The 23,257-nt window shown below is 36.4% G+C and overlaps 1 protein-coding gene across 1 annotated transcript; it reads left to right on the forward strand.

Moving 5' to 3' along the window:
• The first annotated feature begins 5,319 nt into the window (after positions 1-5,319).
• Positions 5,320-9,827, forward strand: LOC121986277 (probable GTP diphosphokinase RSH2, chloroplastic). Its single transcript, XM_042540156.1, has 7 exons — positions 5,320-5,467; positions 5,769-6,752; positions 6,913-7,098; positions 8,187-8,647; positions 8,737-8,895; positions 8,965-9,319; positions 9,408-9,827. Exons 2-7 carry the CDS (start codon positions 6,048-6,050, stop codon positions 9,678-9,680), a joined length of 2,139 nt encoding a protein of 712 aa, XP_042396090.1. The 5' UTR covers positions 5,320-5,467; positions 5,769-6,047; the 3' UTR covers positions 9,681-9,827.
• Positions 9,828-23,257: the final 13,430 nt, after the last annotated feature.

The following is a 23,257-nucleotide window of genomic DNA, read 5'->3' on the forward strand; positions in this document are numbered from 1 at the left end:
ACTCGACTCAAGAAGTATACATCCCTTGGTATTCCAATCTCATTGATTCAAAGATGCGGTAGTTTGATTAGAGTATTGACCAAGATTGTATTACTCTTCCAGAGATACTCAACTCAGGAAGTATACATCTCTTGGTCTTCCAATCTTATCGAGCTAATGCTGTGGTTGTCTGATTAGAGTGTTGACAAAGATTGTATTACTCTTCGAGAGATACTCAACTCTAGAAGTATATATCTCTTGATCTTCCAATCTTATCGAGTCATAGCTGTAGTCATTTGATTGGAGTGCTTACCATGATTGCATTTATTCTTCGTGAGACACTTGACTTAATTCTTAGTCATTTACAACACATGTGATGCAATCCTTCCAACTCATCTATTTTGACCTCCACTTATGTCTTATTGAGTAAGACTCAAGTCTAGCTTTTTACTAAGTGAGCTTGATCTTCTATCTAAAGACCTTCATTAACCCTCTTTTTTGGATAATTTGAACTCACTATCCTCATCTTTGTGACTTTAGTCAAATGACCCCCACAAAGCCTTGACCAAAATTATACCCATGGTATAATTTTGTTGTCTATCCTTTTAAGGCATGATTCTCACATAGGAAAATTCTATTTTTCCTTATGAGTAACTCTCACATTACTTGAGCTTCACTTTTAGATGCACTAGGATATTTTTTGATAGTAACCTTAAAAGATATATTTTTTTTGCAAGTAATATAGTGTCTTTTACTATTATCGCTTGAAGACGATTAAGGAGAATTTCTGTAATTTCTCTCCAGTATAAGTGGGACTCACAGTTGCCATAACCACCAATATCATCTTAAGATTGTTGGATATTTTTCACTAAGGAAAATCTGGGTATGTTGATCTTCGGTATTGAGATCCAACAATTGGGCCCGGTTAGTCATCTCGACGATGAGTCAATAACTCTAACCGGTGGAGCTTGGTATGATGATGTGGACCTTGCCCCATTTATACTCTCAACATCCCCTTTCGGTTATCGAAGTACCCCTTCGGGTAAGAGGCATACCTTTCTTGGTATCGTCTCTACCGACCTAATCTCGTCAGTCGTCGAGTTATCCCTTCGAATATCGACACAACCCCTTTGGGTAAACTTATCCCCAAGGATAAGAGTATTAAGGTCGAGGTGAAGGCTAGGCCTTCTTTCCTTAAGATGATATTGGTCCGCCCAGGTGGTTACAGTTTATTCACAATCGTCTCCCAAGATACAACGACTTGCGTCTCGAAATAGGAGTACTCTAAATTTTGAGCTCTGTCGAATTTTCGAAGCCTTGAAACTCTTTAGAGAGGAAAGAGTGAATAGAACCCAAGAGGAGAATTCACATCTTGAGAATTGAGTGTGAATTAAGTGGAAGGAATGAGGTTTATTTTATAGGGATGAAGGGTTACTCCCAAGAGGTGAAAAATTTCTTCCAAGAGGTGAAAGGATATAGAATGTGTCTTTTCCCTTAAATCTTTTCACTTAAACCTTTCCATTATTATTAATTTAATTGATTAATATGATTAACTATTTTCTTAATCTATTATAAATATTAATTAATCAATTAATTAATATCATAATATTAATCTTTTAATCAATCAATAAATTAATCAATGAAATTAATTATAATTTCATACCCCTCAATGGTTTCACATACTCGAGTTAGCATTCATCTATGAATGCAACTTGTATGCAAATCAAATTTCTGTCCGATCAAATCGGAGCAACCCTTCATTAAACATTAATTTCTCATTCACTCGAGAAATTGATTTATGACAATCTACTCGTGAAATTGTCGTCTTATCCCTAATGGTCATCAAATCAATTTTCCAACAGAGATATTAGGTTAACTCTCAAATTTTGAGAAGAAAACACAACTGGTCCCAAATTTTGGGACGAAAGAAAATTTCATCCAAAGTGACAAAAACTATATTCTCTTAATAAAATAAATAAATTTTAAATTTTAAAAAAGGATTTAGAGAGTTTGAATAATATGAAATTAATTTTTATGGGTTTGTGTTATTCTCCTGATCATAAAAATGCTCTCAAATATAATTTTGACATAATATATTGAGTGTAGTGAATTTTTTAACACGAATTCATGTTAAAAAAATTACTACACTCAATATATTGGGTCAAAATTTTGGATGAAGGTATTTTTATAATCAATAGAATAATACAAACACATGAAAACTTATTTTATGAAATTTTGATATCTCTAGGTCCATATTTAGGGTTTCTGATTATGTGTTCTTTTTTTTTTTAATTCTAGGATGAATCCTGGATTCATCTCAAAATTTACGATGAATTCTGTGATTCATATCAAAATTGGGATGAATCTTAGATTCATGGTAAATTCTGAATTACGAATTACATGTTACCTTAGTAAAAACATACTTACTAGAAAATTATGATAGACTGAAAGTTGAAAAGGATAAATTAAAGAATCAAATAAAAATATGAGAAAGAATTATACATATTCAAATTTCATAATTTTAGAAATTTTCAAGGGCTTAATTGATATTTTAGATTTCATAAGACTAAATTAGAAAAATAACATGAAAATATATTCTAAGAAAATATTTGATTAATCTAGTAGATAAAAATCTATATTGGATTTCTAAATATATTCTAAACTGGTAACTTATTTTTATATGCATGTTTAAATTGAATTTGCATTAATTATTAACATATTGTGGTATAATTAATTATTTATATACCTATTGTTCATATTTACTATTGAAATTTTTTTTAGTGATGCACAAATAGATTATCGGTTAGAATACATTTTTTTGAGATTTTTAGGTATTTAAATATCTGATTTTTATGAATTTTTAATAAAAAAATTAAATTTAAAATTTAAATTTTTTTCAGAGATAAATTTTGTAAAACCTTATTTTTAAGCTAAGGATAGTTATATTTTGAATGTTGACAAAAAATATCAAGATTTTTAGATGTCAAATTCTATTTTTAAACACTTAAATTTAAAATTAATTATTTTTTTATTAAAATATTTATTTTGGTTAAAATAAAAATATATTTTTCGTAAACAAAATTTTCCTAATGCAATACTTTCTATTAGACCACGAGAAAAATTTTCAGTGTTTTTTAAAACATAAAAATAAATTTTAAATTATTTTTATCAAAATAGAGAATAATTTTGGTAAAAATACATGTGACTTACAATTCTATTTTAAACCCCTAAAAATAGTTTAAATATATTTCTAACTATTTTTTAATTTTCCATAACATGTTTTTGATGTGATCAAAGGGGGAGAAATTAGGGATTAAGTTAAGGGGAAATTGATTGCCAAATTAACTTATTTAAATTATTTTATTGCTTATTTTTTATCCTAACTTAACTTGGATTGGTGCACATTAAAAAAAAAAAGAGATTGTAAATATCCTGGTTTAGTTTTGATGTGATTAACCAAGTTAAATTAGACTCTGTGTATTTGATGTCTTGTGTCTGAGTGCGTAGAGACTTAGGAATACAAGAAGTCAAGCGGAAGACATAGATAGTGAGAATGATGGCACGGGAATTGAGTCAACATGTTCAGTGCATCCGAGGTATGAGGTGCTGTGGAAGAGAATTTCGACGGATGACAAAGACGCTCATAGCGCTTCCGAGGGACGAGAAGCAAGGAGGAAGACTGTTCGAGGAGAAGATCGAAGTTTAGTTCGGATGAGCTCAACTTTGGATGGTTGGAAAATCACCTAAGCGGTCGAAGAAGCAGTTGGACAAGTCAACTCACAACTTCTGTCCAAGCACCTGAACCAGGTTCAAGTGCCCAGAGTTTAGGTGCCCTAAGTCCAGGTGCCTGGAACAGGTCCAGGCACTCGAATCAGCTTGAGCCAAGTCAGGCGCCTATTCGAGCAGTTGCGGCGAGGATCGACTTCAGAGTGCATGTCAACAGCCTCTAGACACGAGGACCGGTCCAGCGCCCATGTAACTATAAGAAGCTTATCGGAACGTCGTTGCAGAGTGGATTGAAGAAACCATGTCCAGGCATCCGGATTAGGTTTAGGTACCCGAAATGCGCTATATCAGTAAATAGTTAATTTCAACCAGTGTGCTATAAATAGAACTTTGGTCTTTGAAGTTAGCAACAACAAACACACTGTAGTTGATTTCATTTCCTATTTTAGTGTTCGTCCTTCAAATTTTGTAGGAGGCTTCTCCGTTTACATTGAAAGAGAATTTTAGTGAGCTTCCACTATCTTAGATTAGCAACCTTTCTGATTGTAATCAAGTAAATTCTTTGTGTCTCTTCTTTATTGTGTTTATGTTTTTATTTTATTAAACTAGCGTATGTTCCTTACTAAGCTTAGAAGCAAGAGAAGTTCGAATTTAACTTGCATGTTATTTACCCCTTCCCCCTTCTAGTCAGCTTAACACGGACCTACAACTTTTGTATATGATAAGAAAATCAATCCAGTCCAAGTAATTAGTTAGAAAGCCAAAGTTATGATACTAAAAGATCTGTTCAAAATGACAAAAAAAAATTTAGCAAACCAATTGTTATATGAAAATGGTTAAGTCAACTTAAAACCATAGTCTTAGAACAAATCAATTAAGAGGTCATTTATAATTTTTCGTCCATTTTAAGGGAATCATAAAATAAATAATGAAAGTTATCTGTAATGAAATCTAAGATTCAAATATAAAATAACACCGAAATATTTTTAACTCATCAAATTTAATGTACTATGTTAAACAAGAATTACTATTACCACCTAAGCATGAGATAGATTATAACCATCTCATTTCTTTTCTCACTTGGATGACATGGGGTGATGGGGACGATGAGGAGAGCAGACTGTTATAATAAGAGGAACTATGAGGATGAGAAAAATGATACCAACAATCTATGCATCTTTTCTAGTGCTATGAAGGTACTTTTTTGTCACGGTGGCAACCTTATCTCACGTAACAATCATAGACTCCTAGACTAAGCTCAATAGGAGATTATATTTTATTTGGAGAAAAAAATAAAATAGTTGGGAGTTTTTTTTTCCAATGAACTATAATTTATTTTATACAAAACTAGCTAAGTTATTCGACAAATCACCGTATTTTTATTTAACGTTAGATACGTAAATAATCCTCCAAATCGAAATAACAATATATCTAACGTTAAATAAAAGAAAAATATCGATAGGCATTCAATATCCATCATCTACAGTTTGCACGTGTTTGTTTCTCATATAAAAAAATCATTAAAGTTGGATATACACCTTCGTCATATCCGACTCATGGAATTTTTTACTTATTGCATTGAAGATTTGAACATCGTTATCCTGACAATTTCCAAAAAAAAAAAAAGAATTTGTCGCCGGAGTCACGAACGATAGGATATCCAGAAAACGGAAGGTTAAACTGGTTGCGCACAGCACGTCTTTCAATCCTCGTCTAGATTCCGATCCGGATCCATTTGCGGCTCTTTTTGCCACCCCGCGAAGTAATCGCACCTTCTCTCCTTTCTCACTATTTTTTTTTACCCCATTTTTCTGCTAATAATTGCGCAGTCGTAAACCACCGCATAAGAGGACAGCGAAAGCGTGCTGCATTTTCTTTTCCTTCTTCATATTTCTTCCACGCCTCGTCTAGGAATTTTGTTGGCAAGGGATTTAGCACCTAATTCGTCCTATTCTATTTCTGTTCTCCCTTTGCCGTGATCCGCTTTCTCTCTCTGTTTTTTCATAAATTTTTCATGTTATTTTCGTAGTTCTGTTTCTTATTTGATCTGCTAACGTTTGCAGAAAGAAAGGCGTTCCCTTTCGGCTTATTGCCTTGGCCAGGGATTTGGACCGAGATCCCAAGTTTAACGGTTTCTAAATTCCTGGCTTCTTGTTGTTCTTGCCCAAAGGCACCTCCTTTTGGTACTAGGGTTGGAAAAATCTGTTCTTGTTGTATCTGCAATTGTTTGACTTTCACTGTTGTTCGTGATCTTGTTCTTGAAGTTTGATTCCTCTAAAAAGGTGCCTTTTTTCCCCCCTCCTCCGGTTGTAAATTTGGGAATTTGACTGCTAGTCTCCTTGATGTCGGTGCCTGCGGTCGCGATTCCTGCTGTCGCTCCTGGCGGCGTTTGCTTGAGCTCCCGCCTGTCGCATTGCTCGTCTGAGTATGATCAGAATGCAAGATTCTCCTCATGCAGTAATACTGCAGCGTCTTCTGCCTCTTCCAGCCGTAAGCCGATCCACGGTGGTCTCTCGTACCTTTTCTCCTCGCCGTTGGCCCGACTCTTGCCCACCGCCTCTGGTTCAAGCTTGAACGATGAGGTCTCTCCGCCACGGCTTGACCGGTCAGACGAGTTCGGGAGCTCCTTTTCCTACTCAACCTATTCTCCTTCGCTCAAATACAGAGAGCCCAGCCCCATTGCCGTCTTTCATGGCTCCGTTTCATCTTCTTCCAGGAGCCCACCTTTGCACAGAATCCCTCGGGACTTGAATAGAACTACCGATTCGAGAGTTGGAAGAGACAAGTTACTGAATGGATTCATTGGGCATGCCCTGGGCTCTTCCTTGGATTATGATTCTTACAGCCTTCCAGCTCCAGGGGGTGGTGGCAGTGTAAATATGGAAGATCTCCCATTTGATTTAGAAGAAGATTCCAGCAAAGCACGGGCAAACTCTGAACCATATGCACACGATCTCCTTGTTGGAGCCCAGTCGAGGCACAAGATTTTCTATGATGAGTTTGTTGTGAAGGCTTTCTATGAAGCCGAAAAAGCTCACAAAGGCCAGGTAATTTGCTCATGTTCATGATCATGATCACTACCAACTAGGGGAAACTGTTCCGAGAAATGTTTGATAAACTGAATCCTTTGTGTGTTGTTCGACATGTTGCTTTCTCATGTATTACTGAATGCTTGTTGACGGAAAATAATTTTCTTTTCGTAATCAGATGCGGGCGAGTGGAGATCCTTACCTACAACATTGTGTGGAGACAGCTGTGCTACTTGCAAAGATTGGTGCTGATGCCACAGTCGTTGCTGCAGGGCTGTTGCATGATTCAGTGGATGATTCTTTTATGACATATGATTATATTCTTCAAGAGTTTGAAGCTGGCCTTGCTGATCTTGTTCAAGGGGTATTCTTATCTCACATGATATTTCATTGATTAATTCTTGTATGAAAATAGGGCATCCAATTGTTCTACTCATCTAATCTGCTTTATATATATATATATATAAAATATCTTTAGGTGCAAGGGAAAACAGTGCCTTGATGCCTAGAGTGATACAATTGAAGCATTTCATGCTCAAAGTCTAGTCAGTTTGTCGCTGACGAAACATCTTCCTGATATTTTGATTCATGTAGAAATTGCTTTAGGCGCATGAACATCATAATGGATTGTATCTTGTTGTCCTCACTGACTTTGTAGCTCTTCTGGTAAGTTACAACATTTTGAGTTAACGAGAAAGGAGAACACTGTCCTAACCACCAATGTTATATGTGCATGGTAAATCTTCAACAGTAGCTCACAAGGCGCATAAGCTACTGAATGGTCTTTGTACTTCTAGAACTGTTTAGCAGGTTGCATGCGTATTCCAGTTATCCAGATTAGTGTGAAAGGCATTGATTCAGTGTTTTAAACTTTTTGGGTGGTTTACGGCATACCACTCGCCAAGCTTATGTATAGCAATGCTAACATGAAATCTTACCATACAGGACAGTGTAACGAATAGAGATGGAGGATGGTAGTGATTTAAACAGAATTTTATCTTGAAATCAATTTTCAGAAATTTATTTTTTCTAGTGTGCATTTAGGTTTAGTACAATGGATATCCGAATCTGAAAAGAAAATTGCACTTGATGATTTGAAGAAATGCTGCATTTGTAGTTTTCCTTTGGATAATTCTTGTTGAATATTCCATTGGACCACCAAAATTTTAAGTAATCCAACATTCTGGTCTCAGGATGATTCATAGAGTTTAAGAATTTCTTCTTACCTCATGGTTTAAATGTCATTTTAACTCTTGGCAAGGTTTATTAATAGAGTTGAAGAACTTCTTCATACCCCACTAACTGTTATTTTAATATGACCATGATCATGACATATATATATATATGGAGAAATGAACATTTGGTTGGAATTCTCAGACACATTATGTGGTACATAAAGCATCATCAAGATGAATTCTAAATGCTGTGTGTAATCATGTTTTCAAATTTCAGGTCTCAAAAATGAGTCTCTTGAGTAAATTTGCTCGACTGAACAACACTGCAAGCCGAAAAGCTGAAGCTGACAGATTACACATAATGCTTCTCGCAATGACAGATGCCAGAGCAGTTCTTATAAAGCTGGCTGATCGTTTGCACAACATGATGACATTGGATGCCTTGCCTATGATTAAACAACAAAGATTTGCAAAGGAAACTCTAATGATTTTTGTTCCATTAGCCAACCGGTTGGGAATCTTTAGTTGGAAGGAGCAGCTTGAAAATGTGTGCTTTAAACATTTATACCCAGAGCATTACAAACAGTTGTCCTCCAAACTTGTCAGATCCTTTGATGAAGATATGATTTCCTCCTCTATTGAGAAGCTAGAGAAAGCTCTCAAGGACAAAGGCATTAGCTATCAATTTCTAACAGGGAGATGCAAGAGTTTGTACAGCATTTACTCCAAAATGCTCAAGTAATTTTTTTTATCTTCTATGTTAAACTGAAACTCTTCTTTGACATTAAGCAGTATGTCGCTTAGAATGTGGTGGTTTATCTTTTTAGGAAGAATCAAACACTAGATGATATCCATGATATACACGGGCTACGCTTGATAGTTGAGAAACAGGAAGACTGTTATGCAGCCCTAGAGATTGTACATGGCTTGTGGCCTGAAGTTGATGGAACTTTCAAGGACTACGTAGCCCATCCAAAAGTCAATGGGTACATCATTGTAGTTTTTTACTTCATTCCCTGCATCTTAGGTTCTCTTTCTCACTTTTACTATTGTAGGTACCGATCACTGCATACTGTTGTTCTAAGCCAAGAGTCACTTCCTCTCGAGGTTCAGATTCGAACTAAAGAGATGCATCTACAGGCAGAGTTTGGGATTGCTGCTCACTGGAGATACAAGGAAGGTGACTGCCAGCATTCTTCCTTTGTTCTTCAAATGGTGGAATGGGCTCGATGGGTCGTGTCATGGCAATGCGAGACTTTGAATATGAGCCATTCATCGTCCTCCAGCGATGCTGATTCAATCAGGCCACCATGCCCTTTTCCTTTGCATTCTCATAGCTGCCCCTACTCTTACACTCAACAGAGTAATTACACTGGGCCTGTTTTCATCATCATTCTGGAAAATGAGAAGGTTAGCTTTTTTTGCTTCCTATCACCAGGTTCAGATCTATGGGGGTGTTATCCGGAGTAATTCCTAGTTTTGGTACTTTTTGTTTCAGATGACTGTACATGAACTCCCGGGGAAATCTACAGTCGCAAATCTTTTAGATCGAGTTGGGGGAATTCACATACGTTGGCCTAACTACACATTCACAGAGAAAGAAGAACTGCAACCAAGGCTGAACAATCAACCTGTTATTGACCTAAACCAGGAGCTAAGGATGGGTGATCTGGTAGAGCTAAAGCCGGTGATTTCCGACTGGTCGTTGACAGAATACAGAGAGGAAATCCAGCGCATGTATGATAAAGATCTGAGCGTCTCAGGCAGGTAGATTTGGAAGCAGATTTCCATCCATGCTAACGTTGTCATTTCTTCTCCACAACCAGTTTCATTTTGCTGGAGAAGTTTATTCAGCTATGTAATTGTTATTGTACATTGAAAAAAATATATATTTGTACATAAACCATTAAAAGCTCCACTCAAATTCAGTTCGTGCCAAAGAATTGACTATCGAATTCTTCTGTCGAGTGATGGAATTAACATAAACACAATAAAGATAAGAATTACATGATATGGGTTTTCTTAGATCTTCATCTATTCCATAAAAGATAAATAAATCAACTTTGTATAAAATTAGAAGTACGAATACCAAAACAAGTTGCTGGCCACACTGTAAATGAAGACCCTCTATTTTTATAAATAATTTTTGATAAAGAAAATAAGTAAGATCTTAGAACAAAGAACCCTTGGACAAACATTTTATCCGAAAAATAAACTCTCCGTCGAGTTAATACTGGCCATAGACATGGAAAGCCATTATTGAAGTATAAACTGATCATTGAGTTCATGTAGTGAAGTCAAGTTATATTTCTGCTTCAGAGGAAGCAAATCAAGTAGTATTGCTGCTGCAGATAGAGGGAAAGACAGTTTCTGTGCGGTTTGCTGCAGAGGTCGCAATTGTCGAAATAGACCATCAAGTTTGAGTTTATGTTGATCACATCAACTTCCTCTTCGGTTTTATTTGTGATTCAACGAAATCAGCAAACATTAAATTCATGAGAAACTCATGAAAGTTGATACGAGCTTCCACCACCAAGTGGTTCTTTCTGCTAACCTTGATCCTTTGCAGTTTCCACTCAACAAGAACTCTAGAAAAAGGCTATCTCTAGATGCACTTTCTACTCTGAATGTTCTAGCTTCAGATCTTCAGGAGAAAGAGTAAACTTCAGTAATTTTTTCCTTGGCACCAAGTAGAAAACTAATATTAATCTGATTGTCAGAATTCCACTTAAAATATCCTTACTGATTGTCAGCATTCCTGGAAGCTGAGTTTTGACTCCTGAGACAAGAACTAAATCCAAAGGTCAACAAAAATATCCTTACTGATTTGTTCTTCTGGTTTAGGCAATTTCAGATTAGCAAAGAAAGTTTAAATGAACAACGACAACTTCATAGTTAATCTGTCAGAAAGCATTCCCAACATTCCTTCAATGCTATGCGGTTTTTTTTTCTCCTTTTTTTAAATGAAAAACTGATGTTAAGGGCTAGAAATAAATAATAAACTTCAATACTCGGCATGCAGCTCAGACAGAGACACTACACTTTATTGATGGATTCTTATGTACTTCTTTAGGTACTTTGTGAATCGAAGATTATCTTCTCCCTGATAATTCCATCATGTTCATGGTGATACACTCTCAAGTCTCTACACAAATCAAAGTTGTACCCCTACATTCTCTACTCTGACGCATTTACATGGATGTCTATTAAATCAACTATTATATTGTTAGTCAATGATGATTGATATGAGATTTTGTATTATATTTATCAATAGACAACATTTCGTATTTATTATATTTACTTTATTTTTGTATAAATATAATAATGACCTAGAGGGATAGATTTTATTCTATAGTATATTAATTATTTGAATTTATTATAAGAAACTATATAGAATACTACTCTCAATTATTCCTAGTCAAGTATTAATATACAAGGGTAATGTTAATACATTGAGACTAACATATAGGTTAATTAATGATTTAATCTCACAAGTTATGAATATAAGATATTAAATTAACACATGAATATATATTTCATGAATTGTTATATGAATGTCATAAATATTCTTATAGTGACTACTAGTATAAACAATCTTTTGACCTGAAGTCACTACGACTCCCTACATAAGGAGTTATGTATTTTATTATCGACAAACATCACCTGTAACAAAGTTGATTATAAAGTCATTCATTGTGTATATGATAAGTTCTGCAGAAGGATGTAAGTGATGCAGATAGAATTTATCCCTTCTATATAATAGGAGTGATATATGTGGACCTCTTGATTAAGTAGGACTACTAAAATGCATGATTATACTCAAATAAGTAGATATTCAACTTATTTGGTTAAGTCTACTTAGAGATCAAGAAACATATAGATTGATAAGAGGATTACATAATAGATGTCTCGTAAATCAATATAGATATTTGGACAAAAGTAGTAAGTTATACAATAAAATAGTCACGTATAGATTAGGTCAAATCTATGACATTCTCGTCACTTGGGTAGCCATGATACATTACTAGATGTCACTTATTGCTTGTGTCTTTAAAATGTGATTTTAGAGTCACTGTCAAATTTATGAGAACATATTGGATCACACATAGAGATCACATCAATTTTTGAGTTTATTTTATTTTAATATAACTAAAATAGAGTGAGCCTAAGTTTTAAATCTGAAATTAGTTTTGGATTTTAAACTTATTAGATTAATTGATTAATCTAATTGGATCTTAAACTATTGGATTAATGATTAATCTAATATTTATTTAGATTTTCACATAAGCTCAAACCAAATGAAGCACATTATTAGATAATATCTTAGTGGATAATACTTGGCCACATTATTAGATAAGATTTGATCACGTTTGATTCATCTTATTAGATAAGATTTGGTGGTTGGCACGACTTATCTGATAAGATAACTATATATATATATATATATATATATATATATATATATATATATATATATATATATACACCAATGATGTGATTAGAATTTGCTTAAATATCTAATGGACTCCTTTTTTCACTGTGTTTTATTATTTAATTTTGCATGAAACCCAACACATAGGAGGTAGAATAGAGTCCATATCCACCTCTCCCACATCACCCACAAAGAGATTAGAGTTTACAATCACCATTGTTATTCCTATCCACCAAGTTACCCTCAGTTTGCATATAACTAGGATTAGGGATCTATGCCTACACAAGTGTAGTGTAGTTTCCTTTGCATATATGAGTTTTGAGGTATGTTAATTGGCTCAAAATAATAAATATTATTTTTTGTTGAAATGAAAAAAATGATGAAAAAAAGAAGAAATATTATTGTTGGATGTCAAAGCGGTACGTGATGATTTGTGAACATTTTGAATAGACTCAATTTCTACATCAATGGCAATCACTTGGTAGTAGAATTAAAAAAAAAAATCCTAGACTCATATGTGACCCTCATTAGCCATGTCAATAGAGTGTCATGAAGTATGAGCTCTTAATTGCATTGGAACTATCTCCTTGGAATTACTTCCCTTGATTTTGTTGCATTCCTTTGAAGCCTCTCTCTCTTGTTTTCATCATAAGCATGCATGGTCAAAACCTATTATCCACCTCTTCCTCATTCATGGCACTCTTGCCTTTCATGTTTTAGTTGATCATTTTCTTTTTTAATCTTTCCTTATTGTCTTCCATACAATAAGATATTCCTTTGTAAATGTGTTGAAAAACTCAATGTACTTTTTTCTAAACCTTATTATCCAATTCTCTTTCCTATGTCTCTAGTGTCTCATTCAATTCTAGATCTAATAATTCACCTTCTATATAAAATTAGTATTGTGACCATGTACTTTAGTCATTTGACGGTCAGTTATAAGTTGATCATATGATTTACCTCCCTTCACATAACTAGAGAACGGACTATGAGAGACACTTGTAGTGAGCATAACCACCCATTTTACTACAAAAGTATCATGACCAAGCGTCTCATAATTGAAACATACTTTATGCAGACTCTCATCCTCAAGAGAAAAGGACTTCTTTCAAATCCCGAAGCACATCACGAGGCTTTGTCACAAGTCATTACAAAAAAAACCTGCAAATACCGACGACATTACCGACTGAATTTAATTCAGTCGGGAAATACCGACTGAAATTTAATTCAGTCGGTGTTTACCGACTAAATGTAATTCAGTCGGGATTTACCGACTGAATTAAATTCAGTCGGTAATATTCCAACTGAATATATATTTCAGTCGGTATTTACCGACTGAATATAATATTCAGTCGATAAATCCTTTAACGGGTTCGGGTATTGATGTTTACCGACGAAATGTTAAATCCGTCAGTAAATACCAGTATTCGGCCACTCCGATTAGTGTTAGGGGTTACCGACAGATTGTAACATTCCGTCGGTAATTACCGACGGAACCATAATTCAGTCGGTAATTACCGACGGAATTGAATTCCGTCGGTAAAACAGAGTAAAAATTAGGGCACGGTGCGACTTTCCTCTCCGCGTGAACTCAATCTCCTCTCCTCTCTGCATCCTCGGTGTTCGGCAACCGGCGATCTCGGCATCCAGCCTCATGTCCTCTCCCGTTCTCGGTGATCAGCAACAGGCGACTCTGGTATGCTCCTCTCCTCCCTCTTCTCTTCTGTTTGACGCGCACGTCGCCTGCTACGCCGGCACCTTCTCCCCAGGCGTGTGCTCCGCCGGTGGCTGCTCCCCAGGCGCCTACTCGCGGCAGCCATCCGCCGTTGGCGCTTGCTTGCTGCAGGCCGGCGTCGCAGGGCCCTGTTCACTGCAGGCCGGCGGCGCCGCAGAGCCCTATTTTCATTGGGCATAAATCAGACGATATGCTATTACAATTGATGTTTGCACAAAGAACATGCCAGTTCATGGATGCAACAGTTATCTACTTATTATACAAACAAGGATCATCAACTACTTGCACATCTAAGTCAATTTTTTTGTAATAGAAAACCAGATTTGCCAATAATAACAATGTAAATTTGGTCCTATAATGAGTTCATATGGATCATTCTCTATGCTGTATAACATAAGCAAACCTAAGTTGAGTATATGGCAATTGAATGTATACATTTATCATCATCCACCTACAAAAAAAATCCAAGAAACCTCCAAAAATATAAAAACCAAACTTAATATCGCAAGCAATAATCAAAAAGTTCTTGGAATCACAATGTAGATAGGGAAACAAAATTTTAGATAGAAACATATAATTGAACATACTGTTGTTGTGCAGCCAAGTCAATCTGAACTTCAGGAGTTGCCAGTGCAGGTGATTCGACAAAGTGAAGGTTAGGGGCCCTGGAACCACATTTATCATTACTTGATCTAATTCTTGATTAGATAATCTTTAATTGATATCAGAACCAAATCATACTAACCCTACAAGTTTTCTGGCAAGATAAAAGAATGACTTCTCAAAATTATAATTGCTCTTTGCTGAAATCTCATAGTGCTAGAGATTCTTTTTCCTGTGAAATGTAACTTGTTTTGCATTATCATGTTTGTAAACTTTATTATGATGTGTTGTAATGCCATTTTGTAGATATTATATCTCATGGCAGATCATCCAGCACCACCACTTCGTGGATCTACAGTTCTTAGGGTTGTTGGAGAGTCGTAAGTATTTTTTCATTATTAGTAATTCATGTTCTTTTTTTAAACATATAGCTTATGTTTTAAAATTGTTTATATGCAGATTTACTCCTGACGACCATCGAGTATCCACATACACTATAAAAAAATTTAAAGAAAGAGTCTGCATTGCTGGTACTACATCTGGTTTACTTTCTCTATCATAAAATTTCTCATAATCATTGCATAACCATTTGGATTAATTGTTTATATTTTTAAATTATAGTATTAACTATTAAGAATGAGTATATCTGTAAAAGCACTTCTCACAACTTTTGCTTAGTCTCTTTCTCTTGTTCTTCTCTAATATGTTTGATTTTTTTCTTATTAATTCACTAGACTTTTTCATCCTTTATTTTAATTATTTTTGTGTTGCTTCTGTTATAATTTTCTTTTTATTTTTTTTTATCATCTACCTTATTTTTTTAATGTTTTTTCTAGTCCTCTATTTTTTACTTGTTCAAGTTTATTTTTAATTTCATTCTTATTTACTTTATTATTTTTTTTCTGTCATTTGTCTTATTCTAATGTTTCTTTATTGTATTTTTTATTTTTCTTCTCATGTTCTACTCATGTGCAGTGTACAACTTAAGTTTCGTTTTTAGATAAAGCATGAGTTGTGCATTCCATCTACTTCTCATCTTTTTCCACAGTGCACTTTCAACTTTCAGTTTGTTGCTATATTGCTCTCTTCTCATCATTTGTTCCTGCACTATTGTATGTCTGCTGAGCACTTCTAAGTTTTTGTTTCGTCTAGTGTATTTTCAAATTCCAAATACCAAATGCATGCTGAAAATAAAGCTCATACTACCATGAGCATGTTGCATCCATCTTGCTTTCCACTATGCTTGAATGTGATTCATTGATTCCTTATCTCTTATAAGATAGAGTAGCCATTACAATTTCATATTCTTATTAGGTTTCAGATTCTTAACAAATTTAAATATTTATCTTAAATTGTATTGCATTTTGCAGGAGTCCATATTGATACATTCACCACCGTACTATCATTGGATATCTACAATATAATCTAGGTATTTTATTACATGCAAAATTAGTTATATATTACAATTCTTGAGTTATATATTACATTTATATCGATTCAGTCTAATTATAATATCTTATATTTGACTTTTACATGATTATATTTGGATATATGTGTAGGTGATGTATCATGGTAAGTTTGGATATTTTGTATTTGACGTTGACTTGTCAGTACTTTTGGATGTTTATGATTGCCCGTACTTGGATATTTGGTTATGTTTTATTTTGTATTGAATTTTGGAGATATGACCACATGTTAGTATGTTTTGTATTATTTTTTAAACAGTTTTATCATTTATTTGTGAGCATATTGTATGTTGTGTTGGTTGTTGATTGTGTGTATTGTGATTATATATGATTTGTGTTTGTGTTACCATCGTTTGTGATGGTTTTTATTGTATAAAAATTGTATATATGATAAGAGGGAAATGCATAGCAGACATTTCAAAATTTTTACTGGAAATTACCGACGGAATTTTGCATTCCGTCGGTAATCTATCGAACTGCACAAGGATATTTACGATACATTGCCGACGGAAATGGTAATTCCGTCAGGAATCACCGACGGAAATTTAAATTCCGTCGGTGATCACCGACGGAATCCAATATTCCGTCGGGAATCACCGACGGAATCCAATATTCCGTCGGGAATCACCGACGGAAATTTAAATTCCGTCGGTGATTCCCGACGGAATAATGAATTCCGTCGGTGATTTACCGACGGAATATGGTTTAGTCGGTAAGCTCCGTTACTCGCCGTTTGTCCTTTGCCGACGGGTAAATTTTCTGTCGTTAACGTATACCGACGGAATTCATACATTCCGTCGGTAAATTCCGACTGAATATATTTTCCGTCGGTAAATTGAGCCACGACCCAATTCTTCCCGATATCAAAAATTCCGTCAGTATTCCGTCGGAAAGCTCATTTACCGACGGAATGCCAACGGAATATTCAGTCGTTATTCGCGACTATTTTTGTAGTGAATCTCCACATATAATCATAAATAGCTCTCATAATTATAGCAAAAGGTGATAATCCTCATCTCGAGAACTTCTTTAGGACTATCCCATGCGATCTGAAAGGGGGGTAAATCATAGAGGACTTCATCTAACACAATGGTCCTTTGCATGGGGGCAGGTGACCAACAATTTATTTCGCACATACTGGGAATCAACCTTATAATCAACAACATCACATACAAGTATCGATTATGTCAGCTCACAGAGGCAAATAGCTCTCACGATTGAATTCACTTGTGATGTCATCAATAATAAAAGTATTGAGGTACTTTAACTATACAATAATGTACTTATTACACTATTTGAGATATCCAACTATACTAGAGGGATAAATTGATCCTATTGAATATCTAAAATGAAGGACTCTAAATCTATTAGTAGTTATTGTTAATGCTAGGGATATTAATTCGGGTTGGTCGGATGGGTTCGGGTCAAGTCAAAGCAAGAATATTATAAAAAAAATCTCAACTCAAACCTAACCCAAACTCAACCTGAAAGTCCTAAACTTAAACTCAAATCCAGATAACACGACCAACTCGAATAACTTGTCTGACGTGAAAAAAAAATTTAAAATTATTTTCTTATAATTCTTCACTTTTATTTTAATATTTTATCATTGTTATACTAATATTTTATTATTTATATACATAAAATATCGTAATTTTTAAAATAAAATTTAATTTAATCCAAAAAACTCCTAAATCCTAAATTCAACCAACTCGGGTTACCCGGGTCAATTCAAATCCAACCTGAATCCGAAAACCTCCAAGCCTAACTCGATATTTTTTGGGTCAATTCAGGTCAAATTGTGGGGCCAAGTCTATTTTTGACACCCCTAATTGATGCAATCAACCTCTAATCAAGGTTGACCGGATACAGTTTACTAAACTCGAGTTGAGTTTCAATATTTAATCAATATATTAGTTGGTCGAGTGAATCGTCAAGTAAGTCAAAGTTGATCAGATACTTGACAATCAATCAATATGTTAAGTTAGTTGAGTGAAAAGTCAAGTAACTCTGGGTTGACCAGATACTTGACAAGATATGGAAAGTCCAAGTAGGTCATAATTGGCTAAACACTTAGTGATCAAAAGTTCAACAGAGAGTTGACATGAAACAGAAAGTCAAAGTGGATCACTATTGACTAGACACTTGGTGATCGGAAGTCTAACAGGGAGTTGGAACTAAAAAAAATCTAAGTGGATCATAGTTGACCAGACACTTAATAATTAAAAGTCCAACAGAGAATTGGAAAGTGGAAAATCCAAGTGGATCATAAGTAAAGGGGCACTTGGCAGTTAGAGGTCTAACAGAAAGTTAATATTGTTAGGACCTTCGGATAGCGGCTAGAGAGGGGGAGTGTGAATAGCCGACCTAAAATTATAGTTTCTTCCTACAATTTAGGTTAGCGCAACGGAAATACAATGTAGAAACGAAAGTGGAGAAGATCAAACCTCAAACACAATGATGTAACGAGGTTCGGAGATGATACTCCTACTCCTCGGCGTGTCCGTAAGGTGGACGAAGCCTATCAATCCGTCAGTGGATGAGACCCGGGAAAATCGGCTAATAGAAACTCCTTCTGGGTGGAGAAACCTCGCCACAAACTTCTTGCAACAGCAAGATAGGAGTACAAAGATACAACACAATACAAAGGCAGTAAGAATGTAAAAACACAGCTTGCCTTCTCGTCGACTGGATGAAGCAGCAACTTCACGAAACACCTACAACAGCAGGAACCAGCCGAAGGAAGCTTCCACGAAGCTTCAGGAAAATGAGAGCTCAGCAAAGCTCTGATTGCAGTAAGATCAGAAAGAAAAGAGAGGCCGTTACCTACTGTAGAGGCACTCGACCCCTTTATATCCCCTGAACCTGCGAACCTATGAAGAGGGCAGAAGACATAGCAGAAATCTAGCCGTTGTGACTCAACGGCTAGAGCTGGACCGATCAGGCTCCACCCTGATCGGTCCAGACCTATTCTGATCGGTCCCCAGACCAATCAGCACGCTTCACAGAGAGTTGCCCAACTCTCTGATCGGTCTGTGGACCGATCAGGACTCAGGTGGATCGGTCCACAGACCGATCCCCCTCTTTCTTCTCCCGATCTTCTTCGCTTCTGTATGATTACTGATCGGTCACCAGACCGATCAGGTAATTCACAGAAACACACAGTTTGGTTACTGATCGGTCACCAGACCGATCAGTCAACCAGCGTATCACTGGATCGGTCACCAGACCGATCCAGGTTTAGAGCTCCCAGCCCTAAACCCTACCTGGTCCTGAGAACGAGCTACCGATCCCTCTCTGACCTAGTCCGGAGAAATAGCTACCGAGCCCTCTCCGACTCCATCGTCCGGTCCAGAGAACGAGCTCCCGAGCCCTCTCTGACCTAGTCCGGAGAACGAGCTACCGAGCCCTCTCCGACTTCGTCCGGTCCAGAGAACGAGCTCCCGAGCCCTCTCTGACCTAGTCCGGAGAACGAGCTACCGAGCCCTCTCCGACTTCCACGTCCGGTCCAGAGAACGAGCTCCCGAGCCCTCTCTGACCTAGTCCGGAGAACGAGCTACCGAGCCCTCTCCGACTTCCACGTCCGGTCCAGAGAACGAGCTCCCGAGCCTTCTCTGACCTAGTCCGGAGAACGAGCTGCCGAGCCCTCTCCGACTTCCCATGCCAAGCTTCCATACTTGGGCTTCTCTCGTGTCAAGCTCCCTGCTTGGACTTTTCCGTGTCAAGTCTCCATACTTGGACTTTTCCCGTGCCAAGCTCCCTGCTTGGACTTTTCCGTGCCAAGTCTCCATACTTGGACTTTTCCGTGCCAAGTCTCCATACTTGGACTTTTCCCGTGCCAAGTCTCCATACTTGGACTTTACCAAATCAAATCAACTCAAGTCGGGTCAACTAGGTCAACCTTGACCGAAGGTTGCACCCATAATCTCTCAAGTTTGTATTCTTGTCAAACATCAAGATACAACTTTTCTATTCTCGTCAAACATCAAAATACAACTCTAGTCGGGTCAACCAGGTCAACCTTGACCTAAGGTTGCACCAACAATCTCCCCCTTTTTGATGTTTGACAAAAACCATAATCAAGTTAGGTTAACCCGATAACCTAACTTAGGTTTTCCAATAGTTCTCCAATCAATGTTCTTCCTTGAACATTCTCCCCAAACTCCAATGTTCTTCCTTGAACATTCTCTAGACATTTCTCCCCCTTTTTGACACACATCAAAAAGAGTGAATCAAGGTTAAGAGTTTCTTCCTAATGAAAGTCCCATACCTTTCATTGAAACCCTTAATTTCCCCCTTGATACTAAAGACAATAATCAACTTAGTGATAATCCCATATCACTCATCCTCATAAATCGAGTAAAAACTCCCCCTAAAAGTCAACTCCCCTTTGACCAATAGGTAAAAACTCCCCCTAAAGGTCAACTCCCCCTTGACCATTGCACCAACAATGTCTTGGAGAGTTTCAACCCTTTAGAAATCAAAAACACCAACTTCCAAAGCTGAAATTTCAGACAACAATTGAAAATCAGCATTTTGGCACGCTCTGATCGGTTACCAGACCGATCAGAACTTCACTGGATCGGTCACCAGACCGATCCACACTACCCTGGATCGGTCCAGTGACCGATCCAGCCTTCCCTGGACCGATCAGGATCTCCTCTGATCGGTCCACGACTCTCTGATAAGATTTCTGATTTTTCTCCCGAAATTCAGAAACCCCTAAAAATTACAGAAAATTCCAAAAATTGTAAAATTTTGAGGATACATTCCTCATAACATATATTATCATGGAAAAATAGTTTTCTATGAAAGTAACTTCCATTTTTTAATCTTGATACAAAGTTCGAAAGACTTTGAAATAGCTCAAGGTTAATCCATCTTTGTATCAACTTGCTCAATGATGAATGCTATCACTAGAAAAGCTTCATCAAGGTTTTTCAAATCAATTTTGAAATGATTTTAAACCATTCAATTTAGGACCACAATCTTAGGACTAAATGTACATGACTTGTACACAAGTTTTCCCTATGATCCTCAAATTCGAATTAGGCTCATCTAGGTACAAGAACTATGCATCTTGATCCTAACTCATAATCCTAATATCTCACACACATCTAAGATGTATCAAACACATCCAAGTCAATTTTGATGTGAGATATGAGTTTAGGTCATCTTAAGCTAAGTTCTCATGCATTTTCTAAACAACAATTAGATCTCCATATCAAATTGTGTTTTTTATCCTTAAATCAATTTAATTGATCATAAATGCAAGAGATGATGACATGACATAAAATAATATCATAAGTGGAAATATGTGCCAATGTCATGATGTCATGGCATAAAGTATGAAACTTAAGTAAGGCATGACATATAACTAACCTAAGCATTATCATGACATTTCAAATGATAGTAAATTAGATATGATGTCATGACATGACATATGACAAACAATATATGGCAAATAACATATAAAGGTATAGAAAATACCTAATTCTAGCTTTAGTTGCCATTTTTGATAATTTTGATCATTTTGCCATAAATTCTATATTCCTAAGTGTAATAGATATAAAATCATATACTAAAGATTTTTAGATCACTATGTGTCAATTAGATTGATCTTAGAAAACTCCTCAAATGTGGTTGGCACATCCTAATCTCCTTAGGAATAGTCCTTAATTTCATTTTCAAGACTTGATTACACCTCGAAAATTCCTAAAATGCCACCTTTTGCCATGATTAGGTTAACTACCTATCCAAATAAGGTGGGCACACCCTAAACCATCTAGCGTGATGAAATCACGCTCCTAGGAACCCAATACCTATTTGAGCTCATTGGGTTCACTAAATATTCACTAGGGATGACTTCCCTAGCAACCCTCCTAATGACCCTCCTAGGTTTTAAAGTCTTGGTCATTTGGGACTCATCAAGATCAACTCTAAGGGTGACTCCCCTTGTGACCTTGGTGATGGTCTTCCTAGCCTAAGGTCTTGTTCCATAATCGAATGGAACATTATGGTAAGTGGGCTTGACCACTTGAGACTTAGGTCTGTGACTCAAACCTCTCATGTCCTTGGGCTTTGATTTTTGACCCTTAGACCCTAGATTTGACTTCTCAAAATTCTTAAGAGTCTTTTCTAAAGTGTCAAGTCTTGACCTCAAGACTTGATTTTCCTTCTTTAATACCTCAAGCTTTAATTTTCCATTTTTCTTTGAGGTGTTCCTAGGCATATGTCTAGTTGTTTTGGGATTCCTATCTAGGTTTTCCTTAACCTTAGATGAGTTAACTCTAGGGTTGGCATTTCTAGTATTATCCCTACCTAGACTAACATGTTTGGCACCTAAGCACATGTATCGGTTTCTATGGTTATCATGCTTATCATCATTGGCAATTGCAATAAAGCTACTAGCATGTTTCTTATTAGAATTGCAATAATGTGCCCTAAAAGGTACCTTAGGGTTTGCCTTAGCTCCCCCTATAGATGTGCTTGGTCTCTTGTCCTTGTGAGGTTGCCTCCCCCTCGGACATTGGCTCTTATAATGTCCCCTTTGCTTGCATTGGAAGCACACCACGTGCTCCTTGCCCTTGCATATCGGGACTCCGGCTTCCTTGACCTTTGGCGTCGGTGGAGTCTTCCTAATCCTCTTTGGACATTTACTCTTGTAATGCCCATATTCCCTACACTCAAAGCACATTATATGTAATTTATTTGAAATTAAGTTGCTTGAGTTACTTAGGGTTGAGGATGGATATACGCTCTCTTCTTCATCCCTTCCGGAGGTAGAGGCTTCTTCTTGCACCAATCTTGATGAAGAACTCTCCTCCTCTTCTTCCTTAGATGTTGAGTATCCCTCAACTTCTAATTCCATACCTCCATGATGTGAGCTACTTAGCTCACTTGACTCCTCTTCATGACTTGAATTGGAGCTCTCCTCATGGAACTTAGCCAAGTTGTTCCACAACTCCTTGGCATCGTTGTATCCACCTATCTTACACAAGATATCATTAGGTAATGAAAATTCAAGGATTTTCGTTACCTCGTCGTTGATTGTGGATTGGTGGATTTGTTCTTTCGTCCACTTCTTCTTCTCGAGAGGTTCTCCCTTTTTA

The sequence above is a fragment of the Zingiber officinale genome, chromosome 1B (assembly GCF_018446385.1).
Source record: "Zingiber officinale cultivar Zhangliang chromosome 1B, Zo_v1.1, whole genome shotgun sequence".
NCBI lineage: Eukaryota > Viridiplantae > Streptophyta > Magnoliopsida > Zingiberales > Zingiberaceae > Zingiber > Zingiber officinale.